This window comes from Arctopsyche grandis, chromosome 4 (assembly GCF_051622035.1).
Source record: "Arctopsyche grandis isolate Sample6627 chromosome 4, ASM5162203v2, whole genome shotgun sequence".
Lineage (NCBI taxonomy): Eukaryota > Metazoa > Arthropoda > Insecta > Trichoptera > Hydropsychidae > Arctopsyche > Arctopsyche grandis.
In genome coordinates, this window is record NC_135358.1 from 15651179 (window position 1) to 15670790 (window position 19612).

General features: G+C 33.0%; 1 protein-coding gene across 1 annotated transcript in view; it reads left to right on the plus strand.

Annotated features, from left to right (window-relative positions):
- LOC143910988 (hemicentin-1-like) overlaps positions 1 to 19612 on the plus strand; it is a 380897-nt gene that overhangs the window by 20444 nt on the left and 340841 nt on the right. The window contains exon 2 of the mRNA XM_077429655.1: positions 11001 to 11493. Coding sequence (XP_077285781.1) covers positions 11340 to 11493 — 154 coding nt within the window. The 5' untranslated portion in view covers positions 11001 to 11339. The remainder of the gene's footprint in view (positions 1 to 11000; positions 11494 to 19612) is intronic.

Sequence of the window (19612 nt, forward strand, 5' to 3'; positions counted from 1 at the left end):
GTTTTGTCTTAATGACTCCCTATTTAATTCTTCATTTATCCTCAAACACACAATTTTGTCATCTTCATTAGAATCTTCAATATAAGAAGGATTCATTCGTTTCATAATAAGATAGTTTCATCGTTTCATTCGCTTTTATTATAACACTAGTGAATAGCCCGATGAAACATCATCGCATGGGTATAAAATTATTATATACTCGTATAAAACTAAAAAAAAAATCCGAAACCGGAACCGTTATTTTCGTAGACTCTCATAGATAGTTTTCAATTCTTTATTTGTAATAATTTTCAATTCTTAAAAATACGCAGACTCCCATAGAGAGTTTTCAATTATTTATTTAATGACTTCCTATTTTTTTCTATTATTATTAGCTATCGCCCCGAGCGATACTGCAAATCGAAATCGATTCACTCGATCCATGACACCCGACCACTCCCGACCTCTCCCGACCACTCCCGACCTCTCCCGACTACTTCCGACTTCTTCCGACAACTACCGAAGATATGACTCCGTTTTGATTGGTTGTCCATACGTTCTGTACGATTATTGAATATTAACGTTATTTAGAGCAGTCTTTATATCCGTATTATGGTGTACTGGTCAGCGTATATTGATCTGGGCGCGAGGGGGGTAGGTTCAAGTCGGCGTCCTGGAATTGATTTTATTTTTCAAATATCGCTAAAATATAAATTAATTTCAATTTCAATAATTTCAATTAAAAATATATATTTAATTGTTTTATATGAAAAGAAAAAAAAATGGTTCAAAACCTCGCTAAATGAAATTATTAAAAATACGTATTTTTATATGGCGAGAAGGAATATTTCAATTAATGTTTAAAAAAAATAGGCGAAATTAAAAATTGGATTTGGCGTGATGTCCGAGACCATTAGCTCATTAGACCCATATTCAGGCTATTTGGGGTGATCGGTTCGAGTCGCGACAAAGTCGTCTCGTCGAAAAATGAATTAATCGATTTTTATCGATTCGTTCATTATGTTCGGCGAGAGTTAGGACACACACACACACACACACACACACACACACACACAGATTACCGTCTTTATATATATGATTTAAAGAACGGTTTGATTGAAATATTTTCCCATGATTCCCAAATAAGAATTCCCGGGACACGGGGCATCAAAAATTCCGCCAATTCCCTAGAATTTCTGTTCCAGGTCGTCCCGAGCAGAAACGCTGGTACATACCTACATATGTATGTATATAGTACATATACATATGTATGTATAGACACACCAAACGAACAAACAAAATACACACGGTTCCGTATTAAATGCAATGGAAATATTTTGAATTATTTGAGCATACACATACAATTGTTTATCGTACAATGACGATGCATCGTTAGTACATAGAGAGTGGAGTGAATGCATTTTCACCGAGCGAACAATGAAATGTTACGTCTCAGTTCTTACGTCTGTCGTTCCACCTGTTAAGTGGCGGCCCAGATGGATGTTCAAACTCTCAAACCACACACAGCCTCCCTATGCCTCAACTCAGTCTCTCAACATATATACACAGCTTGCATCACAGACCTCCCTCTACATTGCTCAACCCCCGTTTCGAGCCCTGAGGGGTATCACTTGCTCGGATTTGCATATAATTAGCACGAGCGCGGGTGCGCGTCTTGCGGCATCGGCGCGGTTGCAATTTCCATCAGAGAATGCGCTTTATGATAATGCGATGGTCGTCGTAGTCTTCGTCACAGCTTGAGATGCGCTGGGATCGGTGCACATGTGCAACTTTCAACGCAAGCAAATTCAATTTTCCCCCCCGATGCCGAACAAAATTATAATGCGCGTATGGTTTCTCCTCTTGTGCAATCGTCGTTGCTGATTTCATCTCGGTGCAATGTACCTACATACATATATATTATATATGTACATATGTAGCTACCTTTATAATAGTTAAATCGTGAATTTTGAAGTGGCCGTTCAGGAAGGAGAGAAAGCATCAGGGCTTCGAATCGAAACGGTACCGAAAACCGGAATAACCGTTATTTTTTCCCGAAATGAAAACCGGAACCGATCCGAAAAATTAGATCGGTTTGTACATGTACATCCATCATAAAACACGCCGTTAAGATAATTCCCCGCTTCAGTCGTCTGTCGCCGTAAGCACAGCACGTCTTGAACGTATTACGTCTCCTAAAATTGAATATGCGAGTTTTTTTTGTTAATACTTTTATTATATGTATTTTCGAAAAAAAAATTCGTTTGAATGCAGTCCACGAACATTTATATATTTTTTCAGTGTGAGCCGCAAATCCTTTAAAGTTGGACAGCCCTAGTCATTGATCAAAACACCAATTCAACAAGCACATACATATGCTTACGAAATAAATATGCTGTTGTTTTTCATTTGGAATATGTGTCAAATTGAAGACGCAAATAAATCTTTCACGATTGTTTGACGCATCCCGACATATTTCTCATAGTTATAATATACTAGTGGGCCTACCCGGCTTAGTTCGGTAGTTAAATCATTTGTTTGTTTTATTAAATTTATTTGAATCGAAAAAAATTAATACCATTTAACGACCGACAATCACAAACGTCTTTGACCAATCCAGCCAATCAGAAACGAATGGCTGTCGTCAAAGAATACGCCGTTTCGGTTTTACATATACATATATAACTAGTTGCTTTATCCGGCTTCGCTCAGTATTTGTAATATAAACAGCTTAAACATGGAAGCAGCTCCGTCATATATAAATGTTCCTCTTCCAAATTCCAAGTTCCTCTTCTAAATTCATCCAGACACAATAATTATGAATAAATAAAATCCGTTTATGCAATTCAAATTTTTTGATTATATTACCGTCTTTCCCCGAAAATAAGCTTTACCACGATTTTAAAGAATTTTATGAGAAATCTTATTTTCGGGGAAAGACGGTAATATAATCAAAGTTTTTCTGTAATCCAATGGCTACTAAGTACTTACAAACATATGTATATATGTATGTACATACATACGAGTATCTACTATATAATCGTAAAAGGCATTAACGGTGTACATAAAATACTCCCATAAACGTTTCTGATAAAATGGTACTTTCTTAGAGCCTCGCTCTTTGGAGCAGTCTAAGTGACGATTTTACTCCAGATACCAACAAAGCCGAACCGAGTTGATCTCTTAATAATCATTGGTTCTACAGGATAACCGTCGAACGGACGCGAACTGTTTAACTCCTTATTTTCATTAGGAGATTACGTCTGATACGACTATTTTGAATCAGTATATTCTATTAAGCCGTATGCAATAGATAATTAATTGAAATATGAATGGAAGTCAAGATGAAGTGATCGGATCCAAATGGTTGAAAATATAAAAATTTGGATGCCAAAAATTCCAACATACATAATTAAAATAAGAAAATGTAGATATAATTTAATATGGAATGTAATATTAAAAAAAAATCATATATAGACGAATACCCAAAAAATACACAACTGAATATTATAATCTAACATTTTTTGCCGCATATACTACATATAATATATGTACTTTAGGTACTAAAAGCATATTTAAAATAGCCGGTTGGAATGTTCAAGTGCTTTGCAAGTACTACTTTGCGCTTTGTATTACATAGAGATGTCGTAGATTATGAACGCCAATATGTCTATATGTACATATATATTTAATAGTTTATGTATAAATGCGTCCATAGAGAGATTTGATTTGAAATCAGAGTTGCGTAAGTGCGCCTTCTTGTTTATATTTACAGGGGAGAAGTAAGCGTATCGAATACGCGTAAGGCTGGGGTAGTTTTGAAAATACCAATCCGAGCGTGAACTATGTACGTCTGGTAATGCTTAACTTTGTCGTGTTTGCACGGTGAGAACTTGCAAATGCGATATGCTTAGCACACTGTTTACGTTTTGTCTAAACATATACACACACACACACAAATATCTATGTACATATTTTGTTTCATGTACCTTTGGTTCTATTTGGCTACGTGTTTAAGGCTGTAGGTCAGGTACTTGTCGGAAATCAAATATTTTACTATATTATGTTTATAATCATTTTCGATTGTGTTCTAAAGTTTTAATGCACTCTTAAACAATAAGCTTATATGTATGTATATCCAGGGTTGACGGACTATTGGTCGAATGGACACTAGGTCGAACGGATATCTGTCCGAAAGAAATTTTTAATTGGTTAAATTTATCAAATTTTCATGATACGTCGATGTTTCTCAACAATGTATCTATTTTTAGTGAGTTTTTAATAATTTCGATACACAATTATTAATTTGTGTCGTTATGTATAAAAAAATTTGCATATTTCTCAAAATCGATCAAAATACAAAATTATTTGAATATAATATTTGTATTTAGTGAATATTAAACGATTAAAACGATGTTTAAGATACTTAATGGGCTGGTGGCACTTAATAAAATTATGTGCGTGTCATTATTGAATTTTGTTTTAATTTTATTTTTCCAATATTTTCAATAAAGCAATTGTGTACATTATAATTAAAATAATAGTCTGCAACGACTTTTTCTTTATATTATATTTTATTTATCTCTTTTACGATACCTAACGGTGAATTATTGATTACCTCTAATAATGATAATTAGTTTTCGAATTCAAAATTTTCTGTTTCAAAACAAAAATTTCTTTTTGGTGATTTTTGTAAAAAATATATAAATTTAAAGTTTGGAATGCTGTACGAATTTTCGGTCACTAAATACTCGTCATAGGTCACTTTTATGAACTGGGTGAATTTATGTCGTGTTCTGCCGGTTTACGGTTTAAGTTTCATTGCGGTTTATTTTATTTATGTAAACACAGTTTATGGTCTATGAAATTTTCTCAGTGTCGTGCGTTGTTAGCCCCATGAATTTACGAGTGATTTTATTTCATTTTAAATATTAAGAATATGATTTGAACATACAGTAAAAGTTGATATATATATATATATATATATATATATATATATATATATATATATATATATATATATATATATATATATATATAAATATATATATATATATATATATATATATATATATATATATATATATATATATATATATATATATATAAATATATATATATATATATATATATATATATATATATATATATATATATATATATATATATATATATATATATATATATATATATATATATATATATATATATATAATACATATGTAGGTACAATGCAATGAACCCCCGAAACATTTATTATAAAAATGTATAATATGCATCGTCAATAGTGCGTTAATTGATTGAATACTTTATTAGCTTTCGCTTATTCAATGTTTGAACTGAGAATGTTGAGAAAGTGTGCGCTGCTCTGGTTGTCTATTTAGCGACTTTCTTTCAACCCTCACCTGTCGCTCTTTTACTTTGTGAAAGTGGGGTACGACGAGTCAGAGCGATCGTGGTGAGAGTTTGGGGAAGGGGGGTTGGTAAAGTGCTAAATTTATGCCAGGGGCGGATTCGTACGACGTAAAAGCTTCTTTTTGCTCCACTCGTGTCTTGGCTGCGAACGAATTGCAAAGTTAAATCCAGCCCTGTTTTGCGGGGATTCGTGGCTCTCGACGAAAGTTATTTGCGCAATCGTAATGTTTTCCGGAAAAACGATGCCGAAGCAATTTTCCCTTTAGACGAAGTGCTCCCACTTATTCGCCTCCGGCCTCTTCAACTAGGAAGCCTTTTCAATGTCATTGAGGAAACCTGTGCACTAAAAATTATTTGAATTATACTACGGTAGAATTTCGTTATACAAAGTTTCCTCGTGTGTTTAATTAATTTAAAATTTTTAGTAATTTAATTTATTATAAATATTTAAATAAACCACAATAAATCAGCAGAGTGGACTAGTAGTTAGCATATTAAGCTTTCGAGCGGAGTGGTTACAGTTCGATTTTTTTGATTTTCAATCTCTCCTGCAAATCTCAAACTATTCGGCGTCTTGAGGTTCGCCAATTTCTATAATAAAATGCTGCAAAACTTTCTTCATAGATGTCACTGTGGATGATGTTTGTATGAATTCGCTTTGAGGCGATCTTTAAAGACGAGTATATATGTATATGTATACATACATGTTCGATTGATGTGAAAATAATAATTTAAAAACAGATTTAATAGCTAATATTAATAAATAATTTTAAATATTAATATTCATTACTTGATTGTTTTATACCTTTTGGCGCAATTTTTGTTATATGGTATTACAATAATTTATGGATTGTTTATTTAAGTATTTAAAATACGGTTCTTTAAGATCGAATGAGCTATTTAATTATACATGAGAGTGAATTGAGCACAAAACAAAATAAAAATATTTAGTGAGGTTTATATTTGTTTTGTAAATGTCGTATTGTAAGGTCAAAAATATATTTATTTATAGTTGAGAAAGGTGACATAGCCAATATTCCTTTCTGTTGTTTTACTTTCCTTTATTCAGAAGTGTGGAAGAGGGACTGCCGGCTGGTGTATGGTGATTGGCACATCATAGTGTTAGGTTGAAACTATTCTAATTATCTATGAGTACACTGTCGGTAGCCCTCTATTTATACAAATTTATATACTATGTATATTAAGGTGGGGAGCGACCATAACAGTATGAAGATTGTCCAGACCCAATTTAATATTTTCCCAATATGCCGCTATCGGGTTGCCCCTGAGCGATATATACATATATGGTATTAAAATTGTACATTTATAAATTTTATATATTAAAACTTTTGAGAACATAGTGAGTAGGCTGGTTTTTCCAATTTGACGAGGAACCGTTTCAACAATAAAATCATTTCAATTGGCAAACTCTGATAGGAATCCGTTGACTTGGAGTCACAAATATTAAATCCCCGACCAGCAGCATTACATACATATAATACTCGGAATATATTTTTTTCAACTGGGGTCAACCCACGGAATCGAATTTGGTAACCTCGGTGGCTAGCATTAACACAGCCACCAAGCTATGCTGTTGGGTAAATCATTATTAGAATTTGGATCAATAAAAAAATAGGGCTCAATTATGTCAAAAGTATTGACTAATTACCATTTTCATTTTCAATCCTGTAATTACTAATACAAATAGTTACAATAAAAAAGTAAGCAAAGCATGAATTCTACGTTAAACTTAGTACAGTACAATGTAATTATGTATGTCAATCTTAATTCTATAATTCAAAATGATTAGGTGGCTTTTTATATTTGCTCACAATTGTGTGCTATGTGAGAAATTCATAATTTTATATAATAGAGTATTAACTATGAAGTTATTAAAATCTTTTATCAAAAAATGCGGGGAAAAAAAAGAAAATCAACAATATTGTATTTAATTTTCATTAAATATACACATAGTAAAGCTGTTTATAAAGCAATATTATACGCGTTCGCGTGTGTACAATGTCAATTGTCATATTAAGTATTCGAATACAAATTTGATTTTAACATATTTATCGTCGATCGTGTCACTCACCGGGGGAAAACTTTGATACACCGAATTCGGAAATTTGATTTGAATATGTTTTCCAAATACTCACCACAAAAAGTGAGAATCGTACCTACTTCTTCAAAAGTTTGACATGCGACTCCTTCACATTGAATGCGGAGCACGTTGAATTGACACGTTTCGCAATACTGAGAACCCAACTTTTTACCTTATTGAATCGCGTTTTATAATATAATATATCTATAGATATCTCTATGCGTCCTTATAACGAGTTTGTGTCGATCGGAACGATGACAATTCTAATCGTCATTTAAAAAGTGGTCGTAACCGAAGTCTTTTGTCAGGGTAGTTTGCAGTAATAAAAGTGTGTTTATGTGATTTTAAATCACCTTTAAGACACTCCACGATTGTTTTAAGTGTGTAGTTAGGAGTCTTGAAAATGAAAATAAAAACGTATCAAAGTCGTTCAAATTTTCATTGAATGAAACTTTGTATGCTTTCTACGACATATTATATTATAGTAGTGCTGAAACAATTGTTGAAAACATTCGCGTTAACGATTTGTACGATTAAAATAAAAAAAACAGTGGTAGTTTGAACTTTGCTCGTATATGGAACTAGTTTATTATTAATGAATAATGCATTACTCGGCAATGTTTTAGTGGCGAGGGCCATAAAAGTGGCTCGCGCATACAATTATGACCCAAATTCCAGCTTTTAAACTAGATTGTAAAATATCTACAGTAACAATCTAACCGTTAAATCACTCGAATGGTATTACAGGACGGCATTTCGATGCCTATCATGGCCTTACTTAATTCAATTAGGTATGAATAGTGCGCGGGGCAAAAGGGAAAAATAACGGAAAAACGTAAAAATAGTTAACACTCATTCTATTCGATGTCTACGAATCCATACGGAATTATCTTATCGCAAGCGCGCTTTTATATAACCGGGTTTTCCTCGTGGGAAATTACACGTGATACATTTCCACGAGTCGGTTTCATATACGAAGCATTAACATTTTTTTTTCGCCAGCTCTATCTTCGTTTATCTACAAGGCACGAAGTAAACCTATTGCACGCGGCGAATGAATAAAAATTTGATTGTGTAATTTTATAGGTTTCAATCACGAAACTCGACGCGTTTTTATTGATATTGCATTCCTATATTTGGACGTTCGTTCTGCGCCAAAACGGACCGATTCTAATCGAGGCAAAAAGTTTTTACGACTCAAGTTTACAGTCACTCATTATCTATCGATATTTAGATATACATACATATATATGTATGTATGTACATAGGCAGAATTGTTTTAGATGATTTTTTATTATAAAAACTAATTATGGTGGCATATTGTGAAATCTTACTACGAACAAAAAGGATGGCTTTCAAAAATATGTTCTATAATACATGTTTTATAATATACATATGTAGTCACGTTGAAAATTACTAAGAGATTCTTACTATAATTATGTATTTGAGAATCCCGAGTATACATCTGTATCTGATCCGTATGAACGTATGTACATATCATATGTTTGCAATAAAACGTTGGGTCGACCGTACGTTTTACATCTTTATTTTTTATTTATTGAAATAATATTTTACAAACAAACGCATTTTTGTATACGATTGATCCGTCGTTTTCTTTTCACCGTGGAATGTAAACAGTGGGCCTCTATCTTTCGACGTTGATTGATTCGCACACTCCCTACGGATAGATTCGTCTTTTTGTTTTTCCAGATTTTTCGTCAACTATCAACTTTCAGATGGTTTTTCTATTCGAAAAAATCTTCAATATTTAAATATCAGTTTGAGATGATATATTATTAAAATATCAATATGTATGTATTATCTACTTATGTATGAATGAAAATCTACCTCTAATATCTGTATTCTAAATTATACATACACAATGAAAAATAATATTAATCTGCTTTATCTGAAAGTTGTTTTATTTTTTACAATTAAATGGTCGGTGCCATTTTTGGCCTTGGCGCGCGAAAAACCGTCGAATATAATTTAAAAGCGCATTTGTCGTCCCTTTTTTTGTCCGTAATGTCAAAGCTTATATTCCGGAAAGCTCGTCTAACCCCATCCCTTTCAGTGTTCAGGATTTGTAGGGTAGGGGGTTTTGGCCCGGTGCCTGTTCCGTGTAAGTTTTCCATAAAGGCCGACTCACACGGAACTGAATCCAAATATTGTTCGACAAATGTATCTGATTATGCAGTTTGCAGTTTTGGCGTCTCTTATTCTACCGCGAAATGCTTCCAATTATAATTCTATTAAATTGAGGAAAAAACTGGACATATTGAATAAACGACTTCTCTTGTTCGTATATTGAATATGTTGGTGTTGTCTGTGTCCAATTAAATAAATTTATAACGAGGGAAGGAACAGGGAGAACCATTTGTACGAAATTTCCCGGGCGTTAAGTTTCTAGACACAATTATAATTTTGCTTTTGGCCACAAAACAGTATCACTTTACTCATTAGCGCGTATTAATTTTGCTTTACACATGCGCGAGCCTACATAGTTCACCTTGCGACAACACAATGGATCGATCACGTTCGTTTTAATTAATAACGACGTCAGAAGAAAGGGGTCAAAGACTAGGTACGGGGAGGATAGGGGGGTTCTGGGACCCCTGAAATTGTCAAAACGACAAAGTTGTGCCCGAAAATTGAACTTTTGGGAAACTCGCGGAAGCGCCCGAGAAAAGTTAATTCGGCGAAAGGGGACGCGCCGGCTTAATTAACGCGTCGAATAATCAAATTATTATTTTACATATCGCGACTCGGTGATAATGTTTAATTAATAAATTAATTAATTTCAACGGTAACTTAGATAGGTCGACGGGGGCTTATATACCGCAGAATACGCATGAGTATGATCATATGGAATTCCCTTATGTGTTTCTAAACGATTATGCTGTGTTTAATCTCATTTACTCAATACCTTTTCAAGTTTTCATTTAACATCTGTAAGTGAACCCATGTTCATATGTAAACATAAGATGTACAAATGGATGTAATGCATTGAAAACTGTTGCTTTTAATTAGTTAAGCAATAATAATATGATAAATTTATTTGTTTGAACAAAATATGTATATGGATACGTATATGATACATATGGATGTTTGTATGTATAAAAAATTTAGCACTAGCACTTTAGAGTCTATATGTCTTTAATGATAGACTCTGATTTGCTTTTACTTTCAGCTTTAAAAATAATTTTGTTTACGCTTTCTGATTTTTTTGGCTTTTGTTAACAATTAAATTGAAAATTCATACGATGAAAAAAGTAATTGATAAATATAAAATGGTATATATGTATGTACACTCATACGATCAAAATAATTGTACACTCATACAATTATTTAGCTTCCCAAAGGAAATATTTACTTTTTACTCTATTCATATTTTTGATTGACATTCATTCTCCTTTTTTATTTAATTTGTATTTATGTGTATTTTATATTTCTATTTTATTTTCAATAAATTATATGTATTTTATAATTATCTCATTCTTTTCAGGTACCACAGTCGGCCAGCTTTTGCTCGGACAGATCCGAAAGAGTCATCAATCATAGTGTGCGAAAAGTCTCATATACGTGTACACGAACATCGCATAAATAAACATGAAAAATTGCGTAGGAAAATTCCCGAGAATTTCCCACGCCAAACACCACTAACGAGACGCGAAAATGTACGAGACGAAACTCTGTGATAATTTCCACTGACATACATATTTAATATTTGTAAGTATGTACACAGTTACCAAGTATTGACTTTTGATTCATATACACGCGGCGTGTGTGACCTTCGCGTAAATGTGTATTAAGTAAGTGTTAAATTTAATAAAAATAATTCAAAATGGGAACTCTGAGGAAGAGGAGATGGTCCTATCCAATGATTTCGCCCCAACATCTTTTTGGATTCGTCAGGCTGAGGCTCTTCTACGCCGTCATCTTTCACTATTGTTACGCTTTGGCATCAACTTCGTTGCCGGTTGGAGTTGGATCTGGAGGTATGTAAAATATAAAACAAATGCTTAGTATTTTCGGATAATATATATGTAAATTTTGTAATGAAAATTTCTCACTCCTATTGAAAGTACAAAAACAGAAAAAGGATGATAAAAAAATTTAACCATTTTCTCGCAAAATTTCGAGTTTTCAGAATTTCGAATTTCGTTGATTTGTGTAAATATTGCAATTTGTCATTTTATTTGATATTTTAATTTGCCTCATATAAAACTTAAAATACTTCTGTAAAGTGTTTGATCATATATGTATGTCGTGTTAAATGTAAAAATATACACCTATTACAGGTATATATGTATATATATATATATATATATTAACATTAAAAATTAATAATTATAATTATATTTCATATGTTTGGACAAAATGGCTCGTTGCATCACTCTGTAATGTCTCTGCGGTATAATAATAAATAAAATTTGAAGATTTACATTTAATTCAGAAAAAATCTTAGAACGCTGTCATTTGGGTTTTATGGACCCGGATATAAGGATGATTTGTTTTGTGAAGCGCGATCCTTATATACAATTCAGAATTCGTTTTTTTCAGGTTATATAATACAAGGAATCACTTTGTAAATGGATGTTTTGAAAACTTTTCCTTAATGAATATTAAATTTTCAGACATCGTTTATGTCTCAAACAAAATGTAAAGTAAATTAATTTTGTTCGAATGATTATGAGTCGGTTTACTTTGAATAAAGCCGGCTACGAAATACAAAAACCTTCATTTCATTCGGGTATTACAAATAAAATGATTAATATACACTTTGGGTAGGAAAAATTTCGGTAGAAAGGTATTAGTATGGGTGGTTGATACAAAAAGGCACATACATATGTACATTTAATATATAGGTATTTATATAATTTTGTAATATTCCAACTTCTTATGCTGGAGTAATTATTTATTTGGTCAATAGATTGTTCGTATTAAGGCTTCCAATCCCGGGATCCCGAAATCCCGGTGTTTTATGGTACCGTGAATCTCGGTGCTGCAACTAGTCTGAATACCGGGATTACGGTGCTGGCAGAAATGTCTTTAAAAATGTTATTATTACAAAAATAATATGGAAAAAAAACGTAAAACATTATATAATGAACAATGGTGGGATGAGCAATGACAGTCATAGTCCATTTTTTTGCCACCCATTTCTTCCAACCGTTTCGACGCCGGCTTGCCGTTTCCACGAAATTGTATGAACGGCCCATATTGTGTCGCAGATATTGTGCTCAACCGCAATGATATTTGAAGCATATTTTAACTGATTCGAACTCAGAATCGACCACTGATCACGTTTTCGTGATCTAGAAAAAATGTGTGTGTGTGTTTGTGTTTCTGTGTGAGTGTCTGTATGTTTATTGTGTATCAGTGTATTTTGAGGATTTTTTTAACACTGTTCGTCCTATCGAACTGAAACTTAGTATTGGTTACTGAAATTTTTATCGATACACCGTATTTTTTTTTCAAATTTTTAGGTTGACCGGAAATGGTACCTCCCCTTATAGGTGTCCTCTTTCTTTTTAAGTTTTTGAATTAAATTATCTCCCAAACGACTCATCAAATCGAACTAAAATGTCTTACTTGTAATAGAAATTATTAATATTTTTTTACCCCAATATTTTTTCCTAAACCGAAAGTAGTACTTTTAATTTAGAGAATCAAGGTTTTTTTTATGTTTTTATAAGAAATATTTTAATTTATAAAACTGAGATTTTACCAAGTTATGTATAAAATTTAGTAAGCATCCGTCAACCAGAAGTGGCAGTATACACTTGGTTAATTTTTTCTTCCACTATTTTTTTCAACCCCTTTAACATGTGTGCTCTTCACGTTAAAATTCAAGTATAATTTTTGTATCAATCTGATGAAAATAAAAATAAAATCACTAAATATAATAAACCGGAAGCGGGTTTTTTTTCCTCTTGGAAAAAAAATATATCTTGTGAAAAGTTTTCTTTTCCTGTAGTTTCCGATTTGATTTCATCATCATCATCACTGCTGGATGAAGGCCTCTCCAACACACTTCCACTCGTCTCATCTCACCCCACACATTTTCCTAATTTCGTCTACCCATCTTCCCTGCGGTCTTCCTTTTACCCATTTGCATTCTCTCTGGTACCATTCAAGCACTTATTTTGTCCGCCTTTCGTCCATTCTTCTAGCCACGTGGCCCGCCCATTGCTATTTCAATCTCTTTACTCTATCTACTATGTCCACTACCCTTGTCATGCTTCTTACCGACGTTTTCCGCTTCCTGTTTTTCCTCGTTATGCCGAGCACACAGCGTTCCATACTTTTTTGAGTGCATTGAACTTTGTGTAGCATCTTGGCGTTAAATGTCCAAGTTTCACATCCGTACGTCATGACTGGCAAAACGCATTGATCGAAGATCTTTTTCTTCAGAGTATTTGACAGAGACAGAGGGGCATTTTTGATTTAAAAACAATATTCATTCGCCCAAATGCACTCCTTCCTAATTTCATCTCTCTTTATCTCTTCTCTTTATCTCTTCATCTTTACTACCGGTCATGTCAATTATTTGACTTAAATATAAATAATTGTTTACTAATTCTACTGGTTTGTCTTGTAATGAGATGCTATCAGGCATGGTAATTTTTAATCTACTTTCCCTGTCCAGCTGTGTTAGTCTGTTAAGTAGGTCAGCTGGATCGCAAGCTATTAAAACTATATCGTCTGTGAACCGAAGATGATTCAAGAAGCGACCGTTGATTTAGCTGTGGCGTCCTTAATAATGGTAGATGGGATAGGATAACGATTTTTTTCATGTAGGATGGATTTTTGGGGTCTACGTGACGAGCCGGAATGTTAAATTACTGAAAACACAAATATCGGAAGGCAAAGATCGAAAATCGAAAGATCTTAAGTCGAAAGATCAAAAAAAAGGGTGCATGGTAAACTTAACATACTCACTTAATTTGCGCGAGCAGGGTACAACAGGAACAAGAGGAACAGGCTTTTCCTCCCGTATTCTGCGCGCGCACATTAATACGGGAGGAAAAGCCTGTCCCTCTTGTTCCTGTTGTATCCTGCTCGCGACAATTAAGTGAGTATTTACGTGAGTATGTACCGTTTACCATGCAACCTTTTTTTGATCTTTCGATTTTCGATCTTTGCCTTCCGATATTTGCGTTTTCTGTAATTTAACATTCTGGCTCGTCACGGAGACCGGGATTTTTGATGGCATCAATTTTTGTTCGAACAATTATTAAGTCAAAAATTGACATTTCATAAAAATCAAATATAAAGTTTTGCTATTATAAATATGTTTGTATGATGATGTGATTTATATGTACGTATAAATATTTAATAATGAAAATCCCGTACTAGCAAGTGGGCCAGTAGCGTCTAGTGCTGAGCGTAACATACTTAGTCTATAAAAGCTCGCCGACCCCTTCTTTCCATTACGACGCAACAAACGAAAGTTTTTAATTAACATTTTTGGATACATATTGAACGAGCTGCCGTGGAAACTTTCGTACGTGATATGCACATTGTTTAGAAAACACGCGAGAGTTGCAAAGTTTGGAATTGTTTCGAAATAATACAATATTTTAAAATAAATGTCTTTAATGCTTTCACTGTAAGTTTTACTGTCAATGAAACAACTTATCCACACCGTAGGTAGAGCACTATACTCACTTTTATTTTCAAAATAATAATGGAAGCATGAAAAACTGACGATTTTTTTTAAAAGAACGCTTGTCAGAGTGACGCGCTTTGTAAGGTATACGAGTTTCTGGTAAAACGTAAAACATCGAATTCTCGTTAACTAGGAAAAACTTACAATAATCTACCCAATTAACTGCAATAGGTGAATGTTAAGCGCTTATTTAATTTGAATTAAAAATATTCTAAAAAATAAGTTACAAATATGAAAAAAATCCACCTTTTCGAAATTTTCGTCGAGTTAAATCAATTGGTAATTAAAATACATTATTATTTACAGTCGATGAAATTTTTAAATTACATTCAATTAATATAACGCAATTTTTCTACCAGGTCCATTAATGAAAATTTAAATTGCGATTTCCGCTCCCGTCTAATGTACAATTTGAATTATTCATGGATTTTGTTAGTTATTTAGTTATTTTTATACGTGGAACTAGATTTTAAAATTAAAGTTGTATTTTTATATTCGCTCCGTATTACTGTAGTACTGATTTTCTTAAACAACTAAAAAAATTGTAGTGCATTTTATGAACGGTTGGTATGTAGAATGGAAGACAATGGTAAATAAGTCGATTTGAAAATTGGATTGGTTTACATTTTAAGAATTTTGCGTACATACAAGTAAACATACATACAAGTAAAGTACATAGTGAAATTTTTAACAGAATTGTGAAGAGACAATTTATAAAATCAACTCACTATTTGAACAATTTTTGATATTATGATACCACATATTTTTCTATTTAAGTTTTTCAATCGATACTTTCGAGAACTGGATCGACGTTGTATTGTAAGTGCTGTTTGACGATTTTTCGTTCATTTTATTTCCGTTTGTGAGATTTTTCTCGTTCAAATACAGTCGTAGCTAGACAATACGTATCTTTTATCCATTGTATAGACGTGTCGACTGTAATAGAGGGTGGTCTATCGATGTTCGATGGTTTGGACGTGTCGACAATGTCGTATCCTCACAGTGCACACTGGTGTGATGATAGATAACACTTGATAGTTTTTCAGTGGATCTGGTCTGGAGCAGCAGTCGTTGAGGCCCACACTGAGTGACGTTTTATTTAATGGAAATTTTATACGGATTTTCCCATTTTCGCCGCGGCCCTCGGGTAGCCCACAGTAATGGTTTTTCACGCAGCGCGCGAGAGATATTTTCCGCTTGCTTCGAAGTAGCTAATATTTTAACAGTTTTTTTTTCGTTTTGCTCTCCTGTGAGACAAAATATCGCCGTAATAAGTTTTCCATTTTTTATTATTTTTCTCCTCTCATTTTTATTTCTTCAAAGCAAGAAGAAAAAAGTCAAGTTATATACACGCAAGGTGCGTCCTATACACAAGCTGGATCGAAAACAGCTAAATATATGAGCAGTGTACTGTATAGGTAAATAGTTATCAAATATTTTTGAACAAATGAGTACTTTGAAAATGAAAGTGGTCGCGATTAAATTTATTATTTAGTTTGAAGTTGAAGATTCTTCGGAAGTTGAACGTCGTGGTTTTTTATATCAAAATACCACCCACTTTCAAATTGTTAAATATAAAATGTACGATTATAAGCTTAACCTTTTCCTAAGAGCCTATGTCATTTTTTTTGCGCAGCATAAAAACGAAAACAAACAATTTTCAACCCTTTAACTCACACAAGTTCTCGGAACAGGCGACGTTGTATAAACAAATATCTAGGTATACTTTCATATATACCTATGTATATGTTTATCAACATCCATATGTATATATATATACATATATGTATAGATATATACGCACATCTGCGACCTTTGATATTATAATATTCTTCAAACCGCAAGGGATCTTCGCGAAGAAAACAAGAAGGAAAACGCACATTAAAATCCATAAAAAGGTTCCTCATATAATGTCCTTACGTTATAACATTTGTTTACATACATATTTATTTTCTCTATAATATTTATCAGAAGATAATATAAAATATATATTATGTTATGGGATTTATTATGTATTTTTATTGTACTCGTAGAATGTTTATGAAAATGGAGAACTACAAAATAAAGTTATCGTTATATATTTTATATCCATTGAATATTTTATCGTATATACATATACATATATGTATGTACATATATGATTTGCTTAGTATACGCATTCAAAATTGTTAGCATCCGCGCTTATTTTAGAAACATTTCCTTATGTGGGAAAATTTGTGCCAAATCGGATTACCAATGTGTGTCGAAGAAAGAAAGGTTTATACGGAAATATCCATCGTCACGAACGACAATTTTAGAAGGCTTTGGACGAAAGTGGGTGGGTTCGTATGTACCGGTCGGAAAAGCGATGAAAGCTCGGTGAAATTGCCGCGCTGAAAACAGGTGCGTGCAATTGCATCTGCAATGCAATAAACCGCCACACAGCCGCATGTGCATCTCGTTGCGGGAAAATTATACAGACAAACATCACCAGCACACTCTCCCGTCGTCTATCATACAATCTAATATAACTTTATGTGTGTGTGTATGTGCAATTTTGTTCAAATGTATTAACTTGGTCGTACGGTTGTGTGCGTGTGTGAAAGATGGTATTGATTTTATGTTAACCCACATTTCCATCGTTCGAAAAAGATTTTTTTGTGTATTTTTGGTGAAAGCGATGGCAAATATATTTTTAATGGGCGTTTCAACATCGATCATATCTAGAAACCGATCGGGTAACCACGAACCAGAAATTAGTTTGTATAGAGGGAAAACAAATGGCGTGTTATTATGTGTGGGTATTTTGGTAAATTAGCTGCGTCAATTTCATATAGAACATGTCAAAGTATTTTAATTGTTTTGAATTTATTTTTTGTGTATTTTTTATATGTACTTTTCTTCTTACATATACATATGTAGTAATCAAATTAGAAATAAAATACGATTACGTACTCCAGTATCACTAAAATAAATGAAATGATATCAGTTTGTTTCGATACAAAAACTTTTCTTTATAAATAATTTAAGGTTATTTTGTTAATATTAAAACGTACGGTTTTACTTGACGGATGGGATATTGCCGTTGAATAATTGAACATAATGTTTAAGTATGGTACTGGCAAATTTCATCAAAAGGTTTCCCAACCTCTCTCCTCTTTCGAATGAAAAAGTGGCTTCGGTCAGACTATCGTCTACTGGATAAACAGAGTGGTCTTATTGGTAGAATTAAGAAGTTAGCCTCGGGGTGGGTTTTAAGTGGCCGATGGGGAAGTTATTCGTGGTCGTGCCGAGAAAATTGAATTACGGGGTAAAATCTTAACTCGATGGAAAACTTGCTCTCTTGGACCACCACCATCACCCCCTCATACCGCCCGTATACGGCTTCTTGGTGCGATGGACGTGGCCTTTACGGGAGAGAGCAAGGACTTCCAAGGCCGAATAGTCCTGGATGAAAGGCCACCCGATGCACGTCGCCGGATAATCTTATCGGCGAAACTCTACGAAATGCGGCATCAATCTTCCGAATGCTGGGAAGCTTTTAATCTCACTATACTCCCCGTGTACAGTATGACCGTTAAGCTACCGGAGCACACATTGCAGATTACGACTACTACTTTAAAATCTTTGATAATAATATAACAATTTTATAAGCGTGTATGTCTGCAATTTTATAATCTGTAGATAATTTTAGGATATGCTGAATTTAAACAAGTCTGGAGTACTTCGAAATATCAATTATGTAAATAAATTGTATAAATACTTAAAACCATGTATAATTTAAGACATTTTTTTTCGAAATTTAAAGAGTAAAATTTTTTTGATATTCCACGTACTTACATATGTACATATGTAGGTGCTTAGGGCTTCCATTACCGATACTAGCAAAACCTTTTCCATCTTTTTTGGTCAAAACCCAACCTTTGGTATTACCGGTATTCCAAAATAGACTGACGGTAGTACTGAAATATAAAAAAATATATTTTATGTTATTTGAATGGTTTTGAATTTATGTAGAAGATAACGTTATATCAGCTAGTTTGTTAGTTTGTCGAAGAATGAGTCAATACTCGACTTCCTTTTTCACTTTTACTTTTAAAGGAACCGCTAAATTTATCATAAATTCAAAATCAAAGATAAAGTATGTCAAAAATATCGAATTTATACCTAAGACTATATCCAAATAATTGACTATTAATAATGAGAAGCTTTTCGATTTTTTGGAAACTTATTTTTTTTCACTTGACTTATGTTTATAATATTTGAAAGCTAAAACAATCCATCCCACACAAAAATTCTTTAAAGCAAGGAGAACGCAAAATTTTATTTACTTTTTTTGGCACTCACTGATTAATTACATAGTTATAAGGACTCAATACAGTATTTTATAATTGATAAAAATAATTATGCAATGATTAGCCTGCAATTAAATAATTATTATTTTATTAGTATTTAGTTTTATT